The sequence below is a fragment of the Eurosta solidaginis genome, chromosome 1, assembly GCF_040869045.1.
Source record: "Eurosta solidaginis isolate ZX-2024a chromosome 1, ASM4086904v1, whole genome shotgun sequence".
Lineage (NCBI taxonomy): Eukaryota > Metazoa > Arthropoda > Insecta > Diptera > Tephritidae > Eurosta > Eurosta solidaginis.
Genome location: NC_090319.1, coordinates 56,829,120 through 56,855,507, shown reverse-complemented (window position 1 = coordinate 56,855,507; position 26,388 = coordinate 56,829,120). Strand labels below are relative to the sequence as shown.

Genomic DNA, 26,388 nt, shown 5'->3' with positions numbered 1-26,388 from the left:
CCAATAGCCTGCTTAAATCAAAACAGATTAGTCATGCCTCAGCTTACGCTGGTTTTATACTCTCGGTTGCCTCGTTCACCCATTTCTCCTAAGGTCTAGTAATTTCGTGAACTTCATGCTTAGTTACCAGCCATATACATGTATATTTGTAGATTGTTGCCATATACGTGAGTATATGTGAGTACTACTTAGGCTGATGGTTACATGCGTTTGTGAGTATCTCTCCCTTGCCTTGTATGTATGTGTGTAGATGATTGATTTGTTTACGTACATATGAGTGGCTGCTTAGTATTGGCTTAGTGATGCTAGTATCGCTTAGTGATGCTAAAATTCGTCACAATACGTATCATGGAACTCTTTCAATATCTTCGGTTTCCTTGTTAAGTCGAGGGTGAAAAGGGTCGGAATTAAAACGCAAGATCAGACAAAAAAACATTAAGTTATGACTGGCGAATTTCTTCCGGATTCGAACCAAACACATCAGGGTTCCGACTTAAGCGATATTAGGGCCAAATTATTTCTGTAACTGTTATGGTTATCGTCCATCAATGTTTATGAAAAAGTTTAACATAAGTTCAAACAATCCAGATTAAGCATAAATAATTGAGATTACATTTTAATTTTTTCCTCAATATAAAAAAAATTAAAATACAAAATGCTCACAATAAGTTTTAAAGTGTGTGAGAAAAGAGGAACACTCAAAGTTCAAGAGTATTGTTTTTTATCAATAGTGAATAATAAAATACTTGCGGGGATCCCAAAACCACTAACGAATATATTATCTTATCACAAAAAATTGCTTTTTAAAATCATACAGCGGCTGAAAGAGATGATTATGGGAACTCAAATCAGCATTGGGTGTATATATAGAGTTTGTTCAGGAGAACGGAAGACAGTACAACACCTAACTTTCAAAGTGTAAGCATTGACAAAATCAAACAAAATAAAGCAGTTTAAAAAATTAATTTTTCCCATTGCCTTTAAAGTGAATAAGTGAAACAGTTATAACCACTAATTCTCATTTCAAAGACAAAATGTATAGCAAAAGTGTTATATTTATATGGGCTTTGCTTGCGCTCTGCCTAAATCCACTAGAATTAATATCTTGTCAAAGAGTAGAACAACGTTTTAAATTTCCAAATAGCGATGTCTACCTGCGTTTGCTACACTCTACGAAACTGCAATACCAAATTATGAAAGGTAAGTAACGAGTTTTAAAAAACATATTAACTTCCATACAAAATAAAAAAATTAGTTCGTACTTTAGTCCAGACCATGACGCAATAACACCAGGCAGCTGATCTCAGTAGTACAACAAGAAAAAATTGACGGCCCTCATACACCGGTCATGAATTTTAAAGCAGTAGGAAGGGAACATTTTTGGACCTATTTTGCTACTTTCTTAGTACCTACTTTAGCAATGTAAAGTGTGGAAAAAAGACAAACTCAATATATCTCAGAAAACAGAGGCAATAGAAAAGAGTAAAGTAAGTTGGGGGAAAGGGGAAAAGTAAAGAGACAAAGAGGAAGAGGGAGAGTAAAAGTGATAATAAGGGGAATGGTTTGAGAGAAATTAGGAAAAAAGTGCTTTACAGGAAGAGTAAGAATACTATACGGATAAGATTAAGAGTAATAGTGATAGACTTGGATACGAGCAAGAGCAGGAAGAGTAAGAGGAAACACGGGAGGATTTACACTCAGAGAAAAAATCGTTCTAAAACGAACGAAACAAGTTCAAAATTAAGAACATTCGTTGACAAAAGTCTGTTAAGTACGTTTTTTCTTAACTCGTGACCGATGGGCTTGTTTTAAGAACAGTTTTTCCAAGCACACCGTTCGTATTTTATGACCAATTTGGTATTGATGTGTGAACCTTCAGTGCCCATTTCAAGCATTACTTGGGCTTGATTTGAGATTTTTCGTTCTCACACTTCGAGAACGATTTGTGGTCGATTTAACAGTTTTCGGTATCAATTTAAGAACGGTTTGTGCGTGATCATTGGTGGGAGTGTGAAGGTACCATTTATTTATATTTTTATTAATCCATAATTTTTTTGTCATTAATAAAAAATATTAATAACAAAAACAAGTAAGGAAGGCTAAGTTCGGGTGTAACCGAACATTACATACTCAGTTGAGAGCTATGGAGACAAAATAAGGGAAAATCACCATGTAGGAAAATGAACCTAGGGTAACCCTCGGATGTGTTTGTATGACATGTGTACCAAATGGAAGGTATTAAAGAGTATTTTAAGAGGGAGTGGGCCATAGTTCTATAGGTGGACGCCATTTAGGGATGCCATAATACGTGGACCTGGGCTGACTCTAGAATTTGGTTGTACGATATAGGTATAAAATGAAAGGTGTTAATGAGTATTTTAAAAGGGAGTGGGCCTTACTTCTATAGGTGGACGCCTTTTCGAGATATCGCCATAAAGGTGGACCAGGGGTGACTCTAGAATTTGGTTGTACGATATGGGTATCAAATAAAAGGTCCTAATGAGTATTTTAAAAGGGAGTGGGCCTTAGTTCTATGGGTGGACGCCTTTTCGAGATATCGCCATAAAGGTGGGCCAGGGGTGACTCTAGAATTTGTTTGTACGATATGGGTATCAAATGAAAGGTGTTAATGAGTATTTTAAAAGGAAGCGGGCCTTAGTTCTATGGGTGGACGCCTTTTCGAGATATCGCCATAAAGGTGGGCCAGGGGTGACTCTAGAATTTGTTTGTACGATATGGGTATCAAATGAAAGGTGTTAATGAATATTTTAAAAGGGAGCGGGCTTTAGTTCTATGGGTGGACGCCTTTTCGAGATATCGCCATAAAGGTGGGCCAGGGGTGACTCTAGAATTTTTTTGTACGATATGGGTATCAAATAAAAGGTGTTAATGAGTATTTTAAAAGGGAGTGGGCCTTAGTTCTATGGGTGGACGCCTTTTCGAGATATCGCCATAAAGGTGGGCCAGGGGTGACTCTAGAATTTTTTTGTACGATATGGGTATCAAATGAAAGGTGTTAATGAGTATTTTAAAAGGGAGCGGGCTTTAGTTCTATGGGTGGACGCCTTTTCGAGATATCGCCATAAAGGTGGGCCAGGGGTGACTCTAGAATTTGCTTGTACGATATGGGTATCAAATGAAAGGTGTTAATGAGTATTTTAAAAGGGAGCGAGCCTTAGTTCTATGGGTGGACTCCTTTTCGAGATATCGCCATAAAGATGGACCAGGGGTGGTTCTAGAATTTGTTTGTACGATATGGGTATCAAATGAAAGGTGTAAAGGAGTATTTTAAAAGGGAGCGGGCTTTAGTTCTATGGGTGGACGCCTATTCGAGATATCGCCATAAAGGTGGACCAGGGGTGGTTCTAGAATTTGTTTGTACGATATGGGTATCAAATGAAAGGTGTTAATGAGTATTTTAAAAGGGAGCGGGCTTTAGTTCTATGGGTGGACATCTTTTCGAGATATCGCCATAAAGGTGGACCAGGGGTGACTCTAGAATTTGGTTGTACGATATGGGTATCAAATAAAAGGTGTTAATGAGTATTTTAAAAGGGAGTGGGCCTTAGTTCTATGGGTGGACGCCTTTTCGAGATAGCGCCATAAAGGTGGGCCAGGGGTGACTCTAGAATTTTTTTGTACGATATGGGTATCAAATAAAAGGTGTTAATGAGTATTTTAAAAGGGAGTGGGCCTTAGTTCTATGGGTTGACGCCTTTTCGAGATATCGCCATAAAGGTGGGCCAGAGGTGACTCTAGAATTTTTTTGTACGATATGGGTATCAAATGAAAGGTGTTAATGAGTATTTTAAAAGGGAGCGGGCTTTAGTTCTATGGGTGGACGCCTTTTCGAGATATCGCCATAAAGGTGGGCCAGGGGTGACTCTAGAATTTGCTTGTACGATATGGGTATCAAATGAAAGGTGTTAATGAGTATTTTAAAAAGGAGCGAGCCTTAGTTCTATGGGTGGACTCCTTTTCGAGATATCGCCATAAAGATGGACCAGGGGTGGTTCTAGAATTTGTTTGTACGATATGGGTATCAAACGAAAGGTGTTAATGAGTATTTTAAAAGGGAGCGGGCCTTAGTTCTATGGGTGGACGCCTTTTCGAGATATCGCCATAAAGGTGGACCAGGGGTGGTTCTAGAATTTGTTTGTACGATATGGGTATCAAATGAAAGGTGTTAATGAGTATTTTAAAAGGGAGCGGGCTTTAGTTCTATGGGTGGACATCTTTTCGAGATATCGCCATAAAGGTGGACCAGGGGTGACTCTAGAATTTGGTTGTACGATATGGGTATCAAATAAAAGGTGTTAATGAGTATTTTAAAAGGGAGTGGGCTTTAGTTCTATGGGTGGACATCTTTTCGAGATATCGCCATAAAGGTGGACCAGGGGTGACTCTAGAATTTGGTTGTACGATATGGGTATCAAATAAAAGGTGTTAATGAGTATTTTAAAAGGGAGCGGGCTTTAGTTCTATGGGTGGACGCCTATTCGAGATATCGCCATAAAGGTGGACCAGGGGTGACTCTAGAATTTTTTTGTACGATATGGGTATCAAATGAAAGGTGTTAATGAGTATTTTAAAAGGGAGCGGGTCTTAGTTCTATGGGTGGACGCCTTTTCGAGAAATCGCCATAAAGGTGGACCTGGGGTGACTCTAGAATTTGGTTGTACGATATGGGTATCAAATAAAGGGTGTTAATGAGTATTTTAAAAGGGAGTGGGCCTCAGTTCTATGGGTGGACGCCTTTTCGAGATATCGCCATAAAGATGGGCCAGGGGTGACTCTAGAATTTTTTTGTACGATATGAGTATCAAATGAAAGGTGTTAATGAGTATTTTAAAAGGGAGTGGGCCTTAGTTCTATAGGTGGACGCCTTTTCGAGATATCGCCATAAAGGTGGGCCAGGGGGACTCTAGAATTTTTTTGTACGATATTGGTATCAAATAAAAGGTGTTAATGAGTATTTTAAAAGGGAGTGGGCCTTAGTTCTATGGGTGGACGCCTTTTCGAGATATCGCCATAAAGGTGGACCAGGGGTGACTCTAGAATTTGGTTGTACGATATGGGTATCAAATAAAAGGTGTTAATGAGTATTTTAAAAGGGAGCGGGCCTTAATTCTATGGGTGGACGCCTTTTCGAGATATCGCCATAAAGGTGGACCAGGGGTGGTTCTAGAATGTGTTTGTACGATATGGGTATCAAATGAAAGGTGTTAATGAGTATTTTAAAAAGGAGCGGGCTTTAGTTCTATGGGTGGACGCCTTTTCGATATATCGCCATAAAGGTGGACCAGGGGTGACTCTAGAATTTGGTTGTACGATATGGGTATCAAATAAAAGGTGTTAGTGAGTATTTTAAAAGGGAGTGGGCCTTAGTTCTATGGGTGGACGCCTTTTCGAGATATCGCCATAAAGGTGGGCCAGGGGTGACTCTAGAATTTTTTTGTACGATATGGGTATCAAATGAAAGGTGTTGATGAGTATTTTAAAAGGGATTGGGCCTTAGTTCTATAGGTGGACGCCTTTTCGAGATATCGCCATAAAGGTGGGCCAGGGGTGACTCTAGAATTTTTTTGTACGATATGGGTATCAAATGAAAGGTGTTAATGAATATTTTAAAAGGGAGCGGGCTTTAGTTCTATGGGTGGACGCCTTTTCGAGATATCGCCATAAAGGTGGGCCAGGGGTGACTCTAGAATTTTTTTGTACGATATGGGTATCAAATAAAAGGTGTTAATGAGTATTTTAAAAGGAAGCGGGCCTTAGTTCTATGGGTGGACGCCTTTTCGAGATATCGCCATAAAGGTGGGCCAGGGGTGACTCTAGAATTTGTTTGTACGATATGGGTATCAAATGAAAGGTGTTAATGAATATTTTAAAAGGGAGCGGGCTTTAGTTCTATGGGTGGACGCCTTTTCGAGATATCGCCATAAAGGTGGGCCAGGGGTGACTCTAGAATTTTTTTGTACGATATGGGTATCAAATAAAAGGTGTTAATGAGTATTTTAAAAGGGAGTGGGCCTTAGTTCTATGGGTGGACGCCTTTTCGAGATATCGCCATAAAGGTGGGCCAGGGGTGACTCTAGAATTTTTTTGTACGATATGGGTATCAAATGAAAGGTGTTAATGAGTATTTTAAAAGGGAGCGGGCTTTAGTTCTATGGGTGGACGCCTTTTCGAGATATCGCCATAAAGGTGGGCCAGGGGTGACTCTAGAATTTGCTTGTACGATATGGGTATCAAATGAAAGGTGTTAATGAGTATTTTAAAAGGGAGCGAGCCTTAGTTCTATGGGTGGACTCCTTTTCGAGATATCGCCATAAAGATGGACCAGGGGTGGTTCTAGAATTTGTTTGTACGATATGGGTATCAAATGAAAGGTGTAAAGGAGTATTTTAAAAGGGAGCGGGCTTTAGTTCTATGGGTGGACGCCTATTCGAGATATCGCCATAAAGGTGGACCAGGGGTGGTTCTAGAATTTGTTTGTACGATATGGGTATCAAATGAAAGGTGTTAATGAGTATTTTAAAAGGGAGCGGGCTTTAGTTCTATGGGTGGACATCTTTTCGAGATATCGCCATAAAGGTGGACCAGGGGTGACTCTAGAATTTGGTTGTTAGATATGGGTATCAAATAAAAGGTGTTAATGAGTATTTTAAAAGGGAGTGGGCCTTAGTTCTATGGGTGGACGCCTTTTCGAGATAGCGCCATAAAGGTGGGCCAGGGGTGACTCTAGAATTTTTTTGTACGATATGGGTATCAAATAAAAGGTGTTAATGAGTATTTTAAAAGGGAGTGGGCCTTAGTTCTATGGGTTGACGCCTTTTCGAGATATCGCCATAAAGGTGGGCCAGGGGTGACTCTAGAATTTTTTTGTACGATATGGGTATCAAATGAAAGGTGTTAATGAGTATTTTAAAAGGGAGCGGGCTTTAGTTCTATGGGTGGACGCCTTTTCGAGATATCGCCATAAAGGTGGGCCAGGGGTGACTCTAGAATTTGCTTGTACGATATGGGTATCAAATGAAAGGTGTTAATGAGTATTTTAAAAAGGAGCGAGCCTTAGTTCTATGGGTGGACTCCTTTTCGAGATATCGCCATAAAGATGGACCAGGGGTGGTTCTAGAATTTGTTTGTACGATATGGGTATCAAACGAAAGGTGTTAATGAGTATTTTAAAAGGGAGCGGGCCTTAGTTCTATGGGTGGACGCCTTTTCGAGATATCGCCATAAAGGTGGACCAGGGGTGGTTCTAGAATTTGTTTGTACGATATGGGTATCAAATGAAAGGTGTTAATGAGTATTTTAAAAGGGAGCGGGCTTTAGTTCTATGGGTGGACATCTTTTCGAGATATCGCCATAAAGGTGGACCAGGGGTGACTCTAGAATTTGGTTGTACGATATGGGTATCAAATAAAAGGTGTTAATGAGTATTTTAAAAGGGAGTGGGCTTTAGTTCTATGGGTGGACATCTTTTCGAGATATCGCCATAAAGGTGGACCAGGGGTGACTCTAGAATTTGGTTGTACGATATGGGTATCAAATAAAAGGTGTTAATGAGTATTTTAAAAGGGAGCGGGCTTTAGTTCTATGGGTGGACGCCTATTCGAGATATCGCCATAAAGGTGGACCAGGGGTGACTCTAGAATTTTTTTGTACGATATGGGTATCAAATGAAAGGTGTTAATGAGTATTTTAAAAGGGAGCGGGTCTTAGTTCTATGGGTGGACGCCTTTTCGAGAAATCGCCATAAAGGTGGACCTGGGGTGACTCTAGAATTTGGTTGTACGATATGGGTATCAAATAAAGGGTGTTAATGAGTATTTTAAAAGGGAGTGGGCCTCAGTTCTATGGGTGGACGCCTTTTCGAGATATCGCCATAAAGATGGGCCAGGGGTGACTCTAGAATTTTTTTGTACGATATGAGTATCAAATGAAAGGTGTTAATGAGTATTTTAAAAGGGAGTGGGCCTTAGTTCTATAGGTGGACGCCTTTTCGAGATATCGCCATAAAGGTGGGCCAGGGGGACTCTAGAATTTTTTTGTACGATATTGGTATCAAATAAAAGGTGTTAATGAGTATTTTAAAAGGGAGTGGGCCTTAGTTCTATGGGTGGACGCCTTTTCGAGATATCGCCATAAAGGTGGACCAGGGGTGACTCTAGAATTTGGTTGTACGATATGGGTATCAAATAAAAGGTGTTAGTGAGTATTTTAAAAGGGAGTGGGCCTTAGTTCTATGGGTGGACGCCTTTTCGAGATATCGCCATAAAGGTGGGCCAGGGGTGACTCTAGAATTTTTTCACGATATGGGTATCAAATGAAAGGTGTTAATGAGTATTTTAAAAGGGATTGGGCCTTAGTTCTATAGGTGGACGCCTTTTCGAGATATCGCCATAAAGGTGGGCCAGGGGTGACTCTAGAATTTTTTTGTACGATATGGGTATCAAATGAAAGGTGTTGATGAGTATTTTAAAAGGGAGCGGGTCTTAGTTCTATGAGTGGACGCCTTTTCGAGATATCGCCATAAAGGTGGACCAGGGGTGACTCTAGAATTTGGTTGTACGATATGGGTATCAAATAAAAGGTGTTAATGAGTATTTTAAAAGGGAGTGGGCCTTAGTTCTATGGGTGGACGCCTTTTCAAGATATCGCCATAAAGGTGGGCCAGGGGTGACTCTAAAATTTTTTTGTACGATATGGGTATCAAATGAAAGGTGTTAATGAGTATTTTAAAAGGGAGCGGGTCTTAGTTCTATGGGTGGACGCCTTTTCGAGATATCGCCATAAAGGTGGACCAGAGTGACTCTAGAATTTTTTCACGATATGGGTATCAAATGAAAGGTGTTAATGAGTATTTAAAAGGGAGCGGGTCTTAGTTCTATGGGTGGACACCTTTCCGAGATATCGCCATAAAGGTGGGCCAGGGGTGACTCTAGAATTTTTTTGTACGATATGGGTATCAAATAAAAGGTGTTAATGAGTATTTTAAAAGGGAGTGGGCCTTAGTTCTATGGGTGGACGCCTTTTCGAGATATCGCCATAAAGGTGGGTCAGGGGTGACTCTAAAATTTGTTCACGATATGGGTATCAAATGAAGGGTGTTAATGGGTATTTTAAAAGGGAGCGGGTCTTAGTTCTATGGGTGGACGCCTTTTCAAGATATCGCCATAAAGGGGTGGACCAGGGGTGACTCTAGAATTTGGTTGTACGATATGGGTATCAAATAAAAGGTGTTAATGAGTATTTTAAAAGGGAGTGGGCCTTAGTTCTATGGGTGGACGCCGTTTCGAGATATCGCCATAAAGGTGGGCCAGGGGTGACTCTAGAATTTTTTTGTACGATATGGGTATGAAATGAAAGGTGTTAATAAGTATTTTAAAAGGGAGCGGGCCTTAGTTCTATGGGTGGACGCCTTTTCGCGATATCGCCATAAAGGTGGACCAGGGGTGACTCTAAAATTTGTTTGTACGATATGGGTATCAAATGAAAGGTGTTAATGAGTATTTTAAAAGGGAGCGGGCCTTAGTTCTATGGATGGACGCCTTTTCGAGATATCGCCATAAAGGTGGGCCAGGGGTGACTCTAGAATTTGTTTGTACGATATGGGTATCAAATGAAAGGTGTTAATGAGTATTTTAAAAGGGAGCGGGCCTTAGTTCTATGGGTGGACGCCTTTTCGAGATATCGCCATAAAGGTGGACCAGGGTTGGTTCTAGAATTTGTTTGTACGATACGGGTATCAAATGAAAGGTGTTAATGAGTATTTTAAAAGGGAGCGGGCTTTAGTTCTATGGGTGGACACCTTTTCGAGATATCGCCATAAAGGTGGACCAGGGGTGACTCTAGAATTTGGTTGTACGATATGGGTATCAAATGAAAGGTGTTAATGAGTATTTTAAAAGGGAGTGGGCTTTAGTTCTATGGGTGGACGCCTTTTCGAGATATCGCCATAAAGGTGGACCAGGGGTGACTTTAGAATTTTTTTGTACGATATGGGTATCAAATGAAAGGTGTTAATGACTATTTTAAAAGGGAGCGGGTCTTAGTTCTATGGGTGGACGCCTTTTCGAGATATCGACATAAAGGTGGACCATGGGTGGTTCTAGAATTTGGTTGTACGATATGTGTATCAAATAAAAGGTGTTAATGAGTATTTTAAAATGGAGCGGGCTTTAGTTCTATGGGTGGACGCCTTTTCGAGATATCGCCATAAAGGTGGGCCAAGGGTGACTCTAGAATTTGGTTGTACGATATGGGTATCAAATAAAAGGTGTTAATGAGTATTTTAATAGGGGGTGGGCCTTAGTTCTATGGGTGGACGCCTTTTCGATATATCGCCATAAAGGTGGGCCAGGGGTGACTCTAGAATTTTTTTGTACGATATGTGTATCAAATGAAAGGTGTTAATGAGTATTTTAAAAGGGAGTGGGCCTTAGTTCTATGGGTGGACGCCTTTTCGAGATATCGCCATAAAGGTGGACCAGGGGTGACTTTAGAATTTTTTTGTACGATATGTGTATCAAATAAAAGGTGTTAATGAGTATTTTAAAAGGGAGTGGGCCTTAGTTCTATGGGTGGACGCCTATTCGAGATATCGCCATAAAGGTGGGCCAGGGGTGACTCTAGAATTTTTTTGTACTATATGTGTATCAAATGAAAGGTGTTAATGAGTATTTTAAAAGGCAGTGGGCCTTAGATCTATGGGTGGACGCCTTTTCGAGATATCGCCATAAAGGTGGGCCAGGGGTGACTCTAGAATTTTTTTGTACGATATGGGTATCAAATGAAAGGTGTTAATGAGTATTTTAAAAGGGAGTGGGCTTTAGTTCTATGGGTGGACGCCTTTTCGAGATATCGCCATAAAGGTGGACCAGGGGTGACTTTAGAATTTTTTTGTACGATATGGGTATCAAATGGAAGGTGTTAATGACTATTTTAAAAGGGAGCGGGTCTTAGTTCTATGGGTGGACGCCTTTTCGAGATATCGACATAAAGGTGGACCATGGGTGGTTCTAGAATTTGGTTGTACGATATGTGTATCAAATAAAAGGTGTTAATGAGTATTTTAAAATGGAGCGGGCTTTAGTTCTATGGGTGGACGCCTTTTCGAGATATCGCCATAAAGGTGGGCCAAGGGTGACTCTAGAATTTGGTTGTACGATATGGGTATCAAATGAAAGGTGTTAATGAGTATTTTAAAAGGCAGTGGGCCTTAGATCTATGGGTGGACGCCTTTTCGAGATATCGCCATAAAGGTGGGCCAGGGGTGACTCTAGAATTTTTTTGTACGATATGGGTATCAAATGAAAGGTGTTAATGAGTATTTTAAAAGGGAGTGGGCTTTAGTTCTATGGGTGGACGCCTTTTCGAGATATCGCCATAAAGGTGGACCAGGGGTGACTTTAGAATTTTTTTGTACGATATGGGTATCAAATGAAAGGTGTTAATGACTATTTTAAAAGGGAGCGGGTCTTAGTTCTATGGGTGGACGCCTTTTCGAGATATCGACATAAAGGTGGACCATGGGTGGTTCTAGAATTTGGTTGTACGATATGTGTATCAAATAAAAGGTGTTAATGAGTATTTTAAAATGGAGCGGGCTTTAGTTCTATGGGTGGACGCCTTTTCGAGATATCGCCATAAAGGTGGGCCAAGGGTGACTCTAGAATTTGGTTGTACGATATGTGTATCAAATGAAAGGTGTTAATGAGTATTTTAAAAGGGAGTGGGCCTTAGTTCTATGGGTGGACGCCTTTTCGAGATATCGCCATAAAGGTGGACCAGGGGTGACTCTAGAATTTGGTTGTACGATATGGGTATCAAATAAAAGGTGTTAATGAGTATTTTAAAAGGGAGTGGGCCTTATTTCTATGGGTGGACGCCTTTTCGAGATATCGCCATAAAGGTGGGCCAGGGGTGACTCTAGAATTTTTTTGTACGATATGGGTATCAAATGAAAGGTGTTAATGAGTATTTTAAAATGGAGTGGGCCTTTGTTCTATAGGCGGACGCCTTTTCGAGATATCGCCATAAAGGTGGACCAGGGGTGACTCTAGAATTTGGTTGTACGATTTGGATATCAAATAAAAGGTGTTAATGAGTATTTTAAAAGGGAGTGGGCCTTAATTCTATGGGTGGACGCCTTTTCGAGATATCGCCATAAAGGTGGGCCAGGGGTGACTCTAGAATTTTTTTGTACGATATGGGTATCAAATGAAAGATGTTAATGAGTATTTTAAAAGGGAGTGGGCCTTAGTTCTATGGGTAGACGCCTTTTCGAGATATCGCCATAAAGGTGGACCAGGGGTGACTCTAGAATTTAGTTGTACGATATGGGTATTAAATAAAAGGTGTTAATGAGTATTTTAAAAGGGAGTGGGCCTTAGTTCTATGGGTGGACGCCTTTTCGAGATATCGCCATAAAGGTGGGCCAGGGGTGACTCTAGAATTTTTTTGTATGATATGAGTATCAAATGAAAGGTGTTAATGAGTATTTTAAAAGGGAGTGGGCCTTAGTTCTATAGGTGGACACCTTTTCGAGATATCGCCATAAAGGTGGGCCAGGGGTGACTCTAGATGAACGATATGGGTATCAAATAAAAGGTGTTAATGAGTATTTTAAAAGGGAGTGGGCCTTAGTTCTATGGGCGGACGCCTTTTCGAGATATCGCCATAAAGGTGGGCCATGGATGACTCTAGAATTTTTTGTACGATATGGGTGTCAAATAAAAGGTGTTAATGAGTACTTTAAAAGGGAGTGGGCCTTAGTTCTATGGGTGGACGCCTTTTCGAGATATCGCCATAAAGGTGGGCCAGGGGTGACTCTAGAATTTGGTTGTACGATATGGGTATCAAATAAAAGGTGCTAATGAGTATTTTAAAAGGGAGTGGGCCTTAGTTCTATGGGTGGACGCCTTTTCGAGATATCGCCATAAAGGTGGACCAGGGGTGACTCTAGAATTTGGTTGTACGATATGGGTGTCAAATAAAAGGTGTTAATGAGTATTTTAAAAGGGAGTGGGCCTTAGTTCTATGGGTGGACGCCTTTTCGAGATATCGCCATAAAGGTGGGCCAGGGGTGACTCTAGAATTTGGTTGTACGATATGGGTATCAAATAAAAGGTGCTAATGAGTATTTTAAAAGGGAGTGGGCCTTAGTTCTATGGGTGGACGCCTTTTCGAGATATCGCCATAAAGGTGGGCCAGGGGTGACTCTAGAATTTGGTTGTACGATATGGGTATCAAATAAAAGGAATTAATGAGTATTTTAAAAGGGAGTGGGCCTTAGTTCTATGGGTAGACGCCTTTTCGAGATATCACCATAAAGGTGGGCCAGGGGTGACTCTAGAATTTGGTTGTACGATATGGGTATCAAATAAAAGGTGCTAATGAGTATTTTAAAAGGGAGTGGGCCTTAGTTCTATGGGTGGACGCCTTTTCGAGATATCGCCATAAAGGTGGACCAGGGGTGACTCTAGAATTTGGTTGTACGATATGGGTATCAAATAAAAGGTGCTAATGAGTATTTTAAAAGGGAGTGGGCCTTAGTTCTATGGGTGGACGCCTTTTCGAGATATCGCCATAAAGGTGGACCAGGGGTGACTCTAGAATTTGGTTGTACGATATGGGTGTCAAATAAAAGGTGTTAATGAGTACTTTAAAAGGGTGTGGGCCTTAGTTCTATGGGTGGACGCCTTTTCGAGATATCGCCATAAAGGTGGGCCAGGGGTGACTCTAGAATTTGGTTGTACGATATGGGTATCAAATAAAAGGAATTAATGAGTATTTTAAAAGGGAGTGGGCCTTAGTTCTATGGGTAGACGCCTTTTCGAGATATCACCATAAAGGTGGGCCAGGGGTGACTCTAGAATTTGGTTGTACGATATGGGTATCAAATAAAAGGTGCTAATGAGTATTTTAAAAGGGAGTGGGCCTTAGTTCTATGGGTGGACGCCTTTTCGAGATATCGCCATAAAGGTGGGCCAGGGGTGACTCTAGAATTTGGTTGTACGATATGGGTGTCAAATAAAAGGTGTTAATGAGTATTTTAAAAGGGAGTGGGCCTTAGTTCTATGGGTGGACGCCTTTTCGAGATATCGCCATAAAGGTGGGCCAGGGGTGACTCTAGAATTTGGTTGTACGATATGGGTATCAAATAAAAGGAATTAATGAGTATTTTAAAAGGGAGTGGGCCTTAGTTCTATGGGTAGACGCCTTTTCGAGATATCACCATAAAGGTGGGCCAGGGGTGACTCTAGAATTTGGTTGTACGATATGGGTATCAAATAAAAGGTGCTAATGAGTATTTTAAAAGGGAGTGGGCCTTAGTTCTATGGGTGGACGCCTTTTCGAGATATCGCCATAAAGGTGGACCAGGGGTGACTCTAGAATTTGGTTGTACGATATGGGTATCAAATAAAAGGTGCTAATGAGTATTTTAAAAGGGAGTGGGCCTTAGTTCTATGGGTGGACGCCTTTTCGAGATATCGCCATAAAGGTGGACCAGGGGTGACTCTAGAATTTGGTTGTACGATATGGGTGTCAAATAAAAGGTGTTAATGAGTACTTTAAAAGGGAGTGGGCCTTAGTTCTATGGGTGGACGCCTTTTCGAGATATCGCCATAAAGGTGGGCCAGGGGTGACTCTAGAATTTGGTTGTACGATATGGGTATCAAATAAAAGGTGCTAATGAGTATTTTAAAAGGGAGTGGGCCTTAGTTCTATGGGTGGACGCCTTTTCGAGATATCGCCATAAAGGTGGACCAGGGGTGACTCTAGAATTTGGTTGTACGATATGGGTGTCAAATAAAAGGTGTTAATGAGTATTTTAAAAGGGAGTGGGCCTTAGTTCTATGGGTGGACGCCTTTTCGAGATATCGCCATAAAGGTGGGCCAGGGGTGACTCTAGAATTTGGTTGTACGATATGGGTATCAAATGAAAGGTGCTAATGAGTATTTTAAAAGGGAGCGGGTCTTAGTTCTATGGGTGGACGCCTTTTCGAGATATCGCAATAAAGGTGGACCAGGGGTGACTCTAGAATTTGGTTGTACGATATGGGTATCAAATAAAAGGAATTAATGAGTATTTTAAAAGGGAGTGGGCCTTAGTTCTATGGGTAGACGCCTTTTCGAGATATCACCATAAAGGTGGGCCAGGGGTGACTCTAGAATTTTTTTGTACGATATGGGGATCAAATGAAAGGTGTTAATGAGTATTTTAAAAGGGAGTGGGCCTTAGTTCTATAGGTGGACGCCTTTTCGAGATATCGCCATAAAGGTGGGCCTGGGGTGACTCTAGAATTTTTTTGTACGATATGCGTATCAAATGAAAGGTGTTAATGAGTATTTTAAAAGGGAGCGGGTCTTAGTTCTATGGGTGGACGCCTTTTCGAGATATTGCCATAAAGGTGGACCAGGGGTGACTCTAGAATTTGGTTGTACGATATGGGTATTAAATAAAAGGTGTTAATGAGTATTTTAAAAGGGAATGGGCCTTAGTTCTATGGGTGGACGCCTTTTCGAGATATCGCCATAAAGGTGGACCAGGAGTGGTTCTAGAATTTGTTTGTACGATATGGGTATCAAATGAAAGGTGTTAATGAGTATTTTAAAAGGGAGCGGGCCTTAGTTCTATGGGTGGACGCCTTTTCGAGATATCGCCATAAAGGTTGGCCAGGGGTGACTCTAGAATTTGTTTGTACGATATATGTATCAAATGAAAGGTGTTAATGAGTATTTTAAAAGGGAGCGGGCCTTAGTTCTATGGGTGGACGCCTTTTCGAGATATTGCCATAAAGGTGGACCTGGGGTGACTCTAGAATTTGTTTGTACGTTATGGGTATCAAATGAAAGGTGTTAATGAGTATTTTAAAAGGGAGTGGGCCTTAGTTCTATAGGTGGACGGCTTTTGGAGATATCGCCATAAAGGTGGACCAGGGGTGACTCTAGAATTCGTTTGTACAATATGGGTATCCAACGAAAGGTGATAATGAGTATTTTAAAAGAGAGTCGGCCTTAGTTCTATAGGTGAACGCCTTTTCGAGATATCGCCATAGTGGTGGACCTGGGGTGGCCATAATATGTTTGTACCATATGGGTATCAAATTAAAGGTATTAATGAGGGTTTTAAAAGGTAGTGGTGGTAGTTGTATATGTGAAGGCGTTTTCGAGACAACGACCAAAATGTGGACCAGGGTGACCCAAAACATCATCTGTCGGGTACCGCTAATTTATTTATATATGTAATAACACGAACAGTATTCCTGACAAGAAACCAAGGGCTTTTGATTTCGTCCTGCAAAACTTTTTCATTTTCTTCTACTTAATATGGTAGATGTCGCACCCATTTTACAAAGTTTTTTCTAAAGTTATATTTTGCCTCAATAAACCAATCTAATTACTATGTTTCATCCCTTTTTTCGTATTTGGTATAGAATTATGGCATTTTTTTTTCATTATTCGTAATGTTCGATATCGAAAAAGTGGGCGCGGTTATAGTCGGATTTCGGCCATTTTTTATACCAATATAAAGTGAGTTCAGATAAGTACGTGAACTGAGTTTAGTAAAGATATATCGATTTTTGCTCAAGTTATCGTGTTAACGGCCGAGCGGAAGGACAGACGGTCGTCTGTGTATAAAAACTGGGCGTGGCTTCAACCGATTTCACCCTTTTTCACAGAAAACAGTTATCGTCCTAGAATCTAAGCCCCTACCAAATTACACAAGGATTGGTAAATTTTTTTTCGACTTACGGCATTAAATGATTCTATGCGAAGTAAATGAAAAAGGGCGGAGCCACGCCCATTTTGAAATTTTATTTTATTTTTGGATTTTGTTGCACCATATCATTACTGGAGTTGAATGTTGACATAATTTACTTATATACTGCAAAGAAATAAACTTTTTTTTTAATTTACTTAAATAATTTTTTTTTTTTAAAGTGGGCGTGGTCGTTCTCCCATTTTGCTAATTTTTATTAGGCATACATATAGTAATAGGAGTAACGTTCCTGCCAAATTTTATCATGATATCTTCAACGACTGCGAAATTACAGCTTGCAAAACTTCTAAATTACCTTCTTTTAAAAGTGGACGGTGCCACGCCCATTTTCAAAAATTTTACTAATTTTCTATTCTGCGTCATAAAATCAACTCACCTACCAAGTTTCATCGCTTTATCCGTATTTGGTAATGAATTATCGCACTTTTTCGATTTTTCTAAATTTTCGATATCGAAAAAGTGGGCGTGGTTATAGTCCGATATCGTTCATTTTAAATAGCGATCTGGGATGAGTACCCAGGAACCTACATACCAAATTTCATCAAGATACCTTAAAATTTACTCAAGTTATCGTGTTAACGGACGGACGGACATGGCTCAATCTAATTTTTTTCGATACTGATGATTTTGATATATGGAAGTCTATATCTATCTCGATTCCTTTATACCTGTACAACCAACCGTTATCCAATCAAAGTTATTATACTCTGTGAGCTCTGCTCAACTGAGTATAAAAACGATTACTAAACCTAAAAGATTAGAAAAACGCATTATATGCACGGCGATCGAACTCGCCCACACGATGGCAACCGCAACATCATAGCCGCTGGGCCACTGCAGCTGCTTGATAGCTTGCGCCAAATGTTATATTTAACATTGTAGTACACATCAATTGCACCGTTTCTGTTTACTTGAACTTAATTTAAGAACATTGTTCTTAATTTAAGAATATTGTTCTCATTAATAGAACATTTGTTCATATTTTAAGACCAGCCGTTCTCTTTTCAAGAAAATGGTTGTCAGTTCAAGATCAAGGTTGTTGTTTTGAGAACAGTCGGCCGTTTTTCAATCTTGAATTGAATCCGGTGGTGCTGGATTTTAGAACGGCGTTTTTCGCTGAGTGTACGGAAGAATGAAAGGGATAGGAAAGTTGAATGGGCCAATTAAGGTTAACTAAAAAATGCGGAGTGGAGAGGAAATAAAGAGAGGATGAAAAGGGTTAGCCAGAGCAGAGGCAGCTGGATAGCTAGATAAAGTCAAAACAATGTCGGTCGCGTTTCATCATACGACTATTTCATGTTCGTCTAAACGTTTCCAGGGTCAGTCAGAGCTGTTTAAAATAAGGTTTTGGTAGGCCACATATTTCTTTTTTGCCATGAATGAATTTCTATAAGCTCTGATTTGTTGATGCATCTTTGCTGTAAACCCTCGGCCGCTTTATATTTTTACGCCAGCCACGATTTTCTGCTGAATGAACCTACATCTTGGTGCTTCGTTTACATACATAAATGTTGCGTCTCGGGACCGTGTACCGCCGATCCCTAGCTTTCGTATTACAAGACTCCTCTACTCTTCCGCAACTTCAGGACATTCTTTCAGATTGACATCTCATTGACGTCAAAAGTCTGTTTCCATATGCCTTAGTTGTGTACAATGGGATACTCTAAGATCTGGCTATTCAGTTTCGTTGACTAAAACTTTTCCATTTCCACTCAGAAAAAGAAAATTAACCATCCCACAAAAAGAAATACAGACATTACTTCATATTCAGGAAGGCATTAATGTAGTATTTTTTTATGATTCTGAAAAAATCAATGCTGTAAATAAGTCAAGAAACAACACTTGGAATTATGATGGCTATAGTAATGACTTCACCTGTCTGGTTTTATTGCGTCATGGTCCAGACCCATATACCTGCATTTATGTATTTATACATGCTGAAACCGGGTGTGAAGTTCGTTAAGTTCGAACACAGCTAAACCGCGTCCTAGAGTCTTTAGCTCATACAGCCTTAAGCTTCGTGCACTCGAAGTTTTTCGGGGCAACTGCACTTCAGATTCAAGTGCAGCATGTAGCAGAACATATATACATGTATGTAGGTACATACATCCGCATAAATTGCAGAACACTTTTTTATACTCAGCTGAGCAGAGCTCACAGAGTATATTAATTATTTTCACTTAACGGTACCCCGTAACGGCATAAACTAATCGATATGGATATAGACTTCTATATATCAAAATGATCTGCGCGAAAAAAGAATTTCTTTTAGCCATGTCCGTCCGTCCGCCCGTTCGTCTGTCCGTGAACACGATAATTTGAGTAAATTTTGAGGTATCTTAATGAAATTTGGTATGTAAGTTCCTGGGCACTGATCTCAGATCGTTATTTAAAATGAACGAAATTGGATTATAACCACGCCCACTTTTTCGATATCGAAAATTTCGAAAAACCGAAAAAGTGCCATAGTTCATTACAAAATACGGACAAAGCGATGGAACTGGTAGGTGGGTTGACCTTATGACGCAGAATAGAAAATTAGCAAAATTTTCGACAATGGGCGTGGCGCCACCCACTTTTAAAAGGAGGTAATTTAAAAGTTTTGCAAGCTGTAATTTGGCAGTCGTTGAATATATTGTGATGAAAAATGGCAGGAACGTTACTCCTATTACTATATATGGGGTAAAGTATACCAACCGTTCCACTTAAAAAGCTTCATCGCTTCGATTTGAATGAAATTTGGTGAAATTGCTGTTCTATATAGTAGTGTTAATTTCACTTAAGTTCCCTCATAAATTTTGGATGGTTGCGGAGATATAAGCGCATGAATTCTCATTTTTTTTTTTTTTGTGGAAGCCTTTTTTCTATCATAAGTCGTGTAATTGGCTTTCTAAGAAGAAATGAATAAAATGGTTTCTAAAGAATTTTTTCCATTCTTTTCGAATACAACTATAAAAAATTGTTTAGAAAAATTTTAGTAAAAATTTTATTAAAAAAATTTTTATTTTTTTATTTTTTTTAAAGAGGGGCATTTTTCATATTTTTATTTTTAGATCACGAGTTTGAATCGAGCTCAAGGCATAACAATAATTATTTTATCAGTATTATTGTTATAATATATTTTTTCTTAATTGAAAAAATTTTAAATTAGAATAGAAGAAAAAAAATTTAGACAACTGCCAAAGCTCGGTGTATAAATCCATTTCGGGAACTGCTAAATTCCTTCATCGGTAACGTTTAGGAATGAATAAAACGGTTTCTAAAGTATTTTTTCCATTCTTTTCGAACATAAATATAAAAAAATTTTAGTAAAAATTTTATTAAAAAATTTTTTTTTAATTTTTTTCAAAGAGGGCCATTTTTAATATTTTTATTTTTAAATAAAAGCTTGATATTTTTCCTTTAAAATTATACCTATTTTATTTTGGCACGCGAAAATTTCTTTAATACATTTTTATTTTAAACATATAGAGTTCCAGCTAAAATTCAATTCTCAATACGCATGAGTTTAAACCCTTGAATTTCTTTCGGTAAAGGTCAAGACTCATTTTACGGAATTAAAAAATTAGGTATGCCTGCTTTTTATGTTCTTACACTTTCTTCATTGTGGTATTATAATTTGCTTAATACTTAGTGAACATGTGAGTTATATTTATTTATTTGCACAAAACTTTATTTTTATTACAATTTATTACTATTTTATACAATGAAATAATAAGAAAGCTTTCCTTTGAAAATAAAAAAAAACTAGTTAAAGCGCGCATAGAAAAATTGATACATTTATCTGTACCTCTATGTTAAAAAAAAAATGTATCAAAGAAATTGTCGGGCAGCATAACAAGATAGGTATCATTTTAAAGGAAAAATATCAAGCTTTTATTTAAAAATAGAAATAAAAATACATAAAATGTTCCAACTTGAAAAAATAAATAAAAAATAAAAATTATAAAATTTATGAGTGAATTTTAGCTGGAACTCTATATGTTTAAAATAAAAATGTAGTAAAGAAATTTTCGCGTGCCAAAATTAAATAGGTATCATTTTAAAGGAAAAATATCAAGCTTTTATTTAAAAATAAAAATATTAAAAATGGCCCTCTTTGAAAAAAATTTAAAAAAAAAATTTTTTAATAAAATTTTTACTAAAATTTTTTTATATTTATGTTCAAAAAGAATGGAAAAAATACTTTAGAAACCGTTTTATTCATTTCTTCTTAGAAAGCTAATTACACGACTTATCATTTATAGAAAAAAGGCTTCCACAAAAAAAATTGAGAATTCAGACGCTTAGGTATATCTCCGTAACCATCCAAAATTTAGTAGCGAACTTATTAACACTACTATATAGCACAGCAATTTCACCAAATTTCATTCAAATCGAAGCGATGAAGCTTTTTAAGTGGAACGGTTGATATACTTTACCCCATATGTTCTAAATAAAAATTAGAAAAATCGGATGACGAACACACCCACTTTAAAAAAAAAAAAAGTTTAACAAAAAATTGAATATCTTTACAGTATATAAGTAAATTATGTCAACATTCAACTCCAGTAATGATATGGTGCAACAAAATACAAAAATAAAAGGAAATTTCAAAATAGATGTGGCTCCGCCCTTTTTCGTTTAATTTGTCTAGAATACTTTCAATGCCATAAGTCGAACAAAAATTTACCAATCCTTGTGAGCCCTTGGTAAAGGCATAGCTTCTATGACTATAACTGTTTTCTGTGAAAACGGGCGAAATCGTTTGAAGCCACGCCCATTTAAGTAGAAGAAAATGCAAACGTTCTGCAGGGCGAAATCAAAAGCCCTTGCAATCATGGCAGGAATACTGTTCGTGGTATTACATATATAAATAAATTAGAGGTACCCGACAGATGATGTTCTTGGTCACCCTGATCCCCATTTTGGTCGATATCTCGAAAACGCCTTCACATATATAACTAAGGGTCACTCCCTTTTAAAACCCTCATTAATACCTTTAATTTGATACCCATATCGTACAAACACATTATAGAGTCACCCCTGGTCCACCTTTATGGCGATATCTCGAAAAGGCGTCCACCGATAGAACTAAGGCCCACTCCTTTTTTAAATACTCTTTAATGCCTTTCGTTTGATACCCATGTCATACAAACACATTCCAGGGTTCCCCTATGTTCATTTTCCTACATGGTGATTTCCCCTTATTTGAAAAAGGATGAAGGAAAAGCGTTCCAAAAAACGTCACCCTTGGTCTACAGTTTCGGACTCTTATCGGACTCATAATTAAGAGTGCTTCGAAAATATTTCAGGGGTGATTTAAACAAAAATGATAAAGAAATGTGTTCAAATTTAACCAAATTTTCATATTTAAAAAAATATTCAAATAAAACGAATTGATAGCTGAAGAAAGATAGCAAAGGCAAATTGCTCTACCTTTTAGTATTACCATTTGTATGTATCCATGAAAAATACAATTTTGTCTCCAAAGCTCTCAGCTGAGTATGTAATGTTCGGTTACACCCGAACTTAGCTTTCCTTACTTGTTTTCTTTTGTGGGCTTGTATAATTTTTATACTCAGCTGTACTTATACACAGGGTATTATAACTTTGATTGGTTGGTTGTACAGGTATAAAGGAATCGAGATAGATATAGACTTACATATATCAAAATCATCAGTATCGAAAAGAAATTTGATTGAGCCATGTCCGTCCGTCCGTCCGTCCGTCTATCCTTTAACACGATAACTTGAGTAAATATTGAGATATCTACACCAAATTTGGCACACGAGCTTATTTGGACCCAGAATAAATTGGTATTGAAAGTGAGCGAAATCGGATGATAACCACGCCCACTTTTTATATATATAACACAAAAAACCTGATTATTTAGTAAATAATACACCTAGAATGTTGAAATTTGAGGTGTGGACTGATATTGAGACTCTTGATAAAAACTTGAAAAAAAATTTAAAATGGGCATGGCACCGCCCACTTGTGATACAACCAATTTTACAAATATTAATCATAAATCAAAAATCGGTAAACCTATCGTAACAAAATTCGGCAGAGGTAGCCTTTACTATGAGGAATGCTTTAAAGAAAAATTAACGAAATCGGTTAAGGACCACGCCCACTTTTATATAAAAGATTTTTAAAAGAGTCGTGGACGAATAAAATAAGCTATATTTTCGCAAAAAAGAGCTTTATATCAGTTGTATTTCATTTCCCAAGTGGATTTATAGCAATAAATAGGGAAAACTCAAATTTAAAAAATGGGCGTGGCACCGCCCCTTTTATGACTAAGCAATTTTCTGTTTCGGGAGCCATAACTCGAAAAAAATTAACGGATCGTAATAAAATTGGGTACAAAAATGTTCCCTATAGCAGGAAATATTTCTAGAAAAAATGGGCGAGATCGGTTAAAGACCATGCCCACTTTTATTAAAAGCGTCCTAGACGAAAATAATAAGCTATATCTTAGCGAAGATCAATATCAATAGAATTTAACTTTCTAAATTTAATTATAACATTAAATAGAAAAACACTACAATTTCTGAAAATGGGTGTGGCACCGCCCCTTTTATGACTAAGCAATTTTCTGTTTCGGGAGCCATAACTCGAAGAAAAATTAACGGATCGTAACAAAATTGGGTACACAAATTTTCCTTATAGCAGAAAATATGTCTAGTAAAAGTGGACGGGAACGGTTAAAGACCACGGCAGCTTAGATATAAAACAAGTTTAAAAGGGTCGTAGACTAGAATAATAAGCTATAACTTAGCAAAAAAATAGTTTTGAATCAATGATGTTTCTCGTATCAAGTTTTATTGTAAGAGGAAATGCGGAGACATTTTTTTTAACGGGCGGTGCCACGTGTTATGTAGAAAAGTAATTTATCTGAAATGAAATGTACAATTGAAGCTCACGCTGAGTATATAATGTTCGGTTACACCCGAAGTTAGACACCTTTCCTGGTTATATTCCACTTCGAAGTATACCTAACACAATTTGTAATTTTTTAACTTTTTGAAATTAGGCTCCAAAACAGTTCAAACCATTACCTTAGTAAATACGGCCACTAATAATAAATTGATGCAAACGGATTCTGGAAAATTTACACTTAACACTGGAGATACAACAATTGAATTTGAATTGATACCCAGTGAAGCCGGTGTCGTACATGTACGTGTCTCGCGCACTGTTCCATATGGCAGTCAACCCATTGATTGCGTCGATTTAGATATACAGAATACACATTGGTATGGTGGGCCGGAATTTAAAAATCACTATTGGCCAGTGGAGAAGCAGACATTGACAAATTTCTCATATGTAACCAAAGAATTTGAAAATATGGGTGTGGCTGAACGGTATTGGTTTAATACCAACGGTCAATTTTATTATGTTGATGATCAAACTCCACTATTTATCGAGCAAAATTCATTTGGCTACGAAAATAAATTGTGTTTTAGTGCGCTAAGTGCATTGCCATACAATTCACGAGCAGATAAAGTAAATTTTGTGTATAATGTTGGCTCTGCGCCAAATACGAAGAAAGCTCATATGTATGCTGTGAAGAAATTCTTGAAATTTCCAGCAGAATATCCAGATGAACGTATGGTAACACATCCCATTTGGTCCACGTGGGCACTATATAAGCGGGATATTAATGAGACGATTGTACGTGAATTCGGCGATGCAATTTTGCGCAATGGTTTCAACAATAGTCAGCTAGAAATTGATGATGATTGGGAAGATTGTTATGGCGCTTTATCATATAGTAAAACAAAATTCCCTGATATGAAAAAGTTAACTGATGAATTAAAAGTCAAAGGTTTCCGTGTAACATTGTGGATACATCCATTTATCAATAAAAATTGCGAGCCCATTTATAGCGAAGCTTTTAAAAAGGGGTAAGTTTGCTTGTTTACCAATTAAGGCTGGTTGTTGAAATGAAAGTTTTATTAGATACTTAAATTCAATATATGTATATGTATGTAGTATATATAAAAAATGTTTAACAGAAAATTAAATATTTCAATTTTTTAATATGAAATCTTAATCTCTTCTTTCAGGTATTTGGTTCTTGACCACAATTTCACTACAGATACCCAATGGTGGAACAGTGGTCCCAAGGAGGCTGCTCATGTTGACTTCACCAAAGTGGAGGTGCGCACTTGGTTCAGTGATCGATTGAAAAAATTGCAGGAAGAAGGCGGTATTGATAGCTTCAAATTCGATGCAGGTGAAACAAGTTGGATGCCAGACGATCCAATACTACAAGGTGATCTCAGTTTATCACCTACACAAATGACCCGTGACTATGTACGCACGGTAGGAGCTTTTGGTCCCATGGTCGAAGTACGTTCCGGCCAAAATACCCAAGACTTGCCCATTTTTGTACGCGTTGTTGACAAAGATTCTGAATGGGGTTGGAATAATGGTTTACTAACACTCATCACCACAACCATACAAATGAACTTAAATGGTTATCCATTTGTGTTGCCTGATATGATTGGTGGTAATGGTTATGATGACAAGCCGCCAAGCAAAGAACTATTTTTACGTTGGTTGCAAGCAAATGTTTTTATGCCTAGTCTGCAATTTTCCTATGTGCCCTGGAATTTCGATGCGGAAGCTATTGAGATCAGTAAAAATTTTATCAATATGCATGCTGATTTTGCGCCTGAAATTATAAAGCGTTTCAAACTTGCAACACAAACAGGTGAACCAGTAAATTTGCCACTCTGGTGGGTTGACCCCGAAGACAAAATTGCACAAGGCATTTATGATCGTAAGTGGATTAGAAATATGGTGGAAACAAATTTACTTTATCAACTGTGTTTTCTTTAGAATTCCTACTTGGAGATGACATCATTGCTGCACCTGTCGTTCAAGAAGGTGCTGTTGTACGTGATATTTACTTGCCCAAAGGCGAATGGAAAGATGGCAATACAAATATAGTGCACTATGGCCCTAAATGGTTGATGGCCTATAGTGCTCCACTGGATACGCTGCCGTATTTCGAACGCGTATCAGAAAAACCAACTTGGTGGTAGATTAAGAAAAAATACAATGGTAGATCTCTAAAAAAGCGTGATTTTTTATTCATGTAATTATTAGTTTAAAGAAATATTGCAAATTCAAATCCATTAAACCGAAAATAAAATACTTAACATATAATTATTATAATGTAGTAACCTATATTTCATTTCTGCAAGGGTCTTAATACCGGACAAAATTAATACTTTCTCAGATTCTCATGAGAATATTGAATCCTTGGCAAAAATACAGTAAAGTGGTAGGATAATCAGAAAAATTTAAATTTTTACTTGAGAAATTATAGATACTTCAAGTAAAAAACAAATTTAAATTTTAGTTTTTCTTTGAATGTTAATTACAAATCAGCATTTGCTTAATTAATAATAATCCCACATTAATTAATAATAATCCCACAGGCATAAAAATGCCTGAAAAGCTGTACGTGACTTTTACTGTGTTCTTTGCCAAGAACGTCATTGAAGTCAGAAATCCCTGGTTTCTACATGCGTTTTGTTGTAATAAATTAAATTTTAATAACAAATACGAAAAGGTGAAACCTTACACCATAG

The 26,388-nt window shown here is 38.1% G+C and overlaps 1 protein-coding gene across 1 annotated transcript; it reads left to right on the top strand.

Moving 5' to 3' along the window:
* The first annotated feature begins 890 nt into the window (after positions 1-890).
* tobi (target of brain insulin) lies at positions 891-25,973 on the top strand. Its single transcript, XM_067791514.1, has 4 exons — positions 891-1,200; positions 23,817-24,690; positions 24,853-25,571; positions 25,631-25,973. The coding sequence occupies exons 1-4, from the start codon at positions 1,035-1,037 to the stop codon at positions 25,834-25,836; spliced, it is 1,965 nt and encodes a 654-aa protein (XP_067647615.1). The 5' UTR covers positions 891-1,034; the 3' UTR covers positions 25,837-25,973.
* The last annotated feature ends 415 nt before the right edge of the window (positions 25,974-26,388 follow it).

What these genes read in the sequence shown, in the direction of transcription:
- tobi (XM_067791514.1), top strand. Translation starts at nt 1,035, where the DNA reads ATGTATAGCAAAAGTGTTATATTTATATGGGCTTTGCTTGCGCTCTGC. An exon ending in GCAATACCAAATTATGAAAG is followed by an intron (nt 1,201 to 23,816) that starts GTAAGTAACGAG and finishes TTTTGAAATTAG; the next exon opens with GCTCCAAAACAGTTCAAACC. An exon ending in AGCGAAGCTTTTAAAAAGGG is followed by an intron (nt 24,691 to 24,852) that starts GTAAGTTTGCTT and finishes CTCTTCTTTCAG; the next exon opens with GTATTTGGTTCTTGACCACA.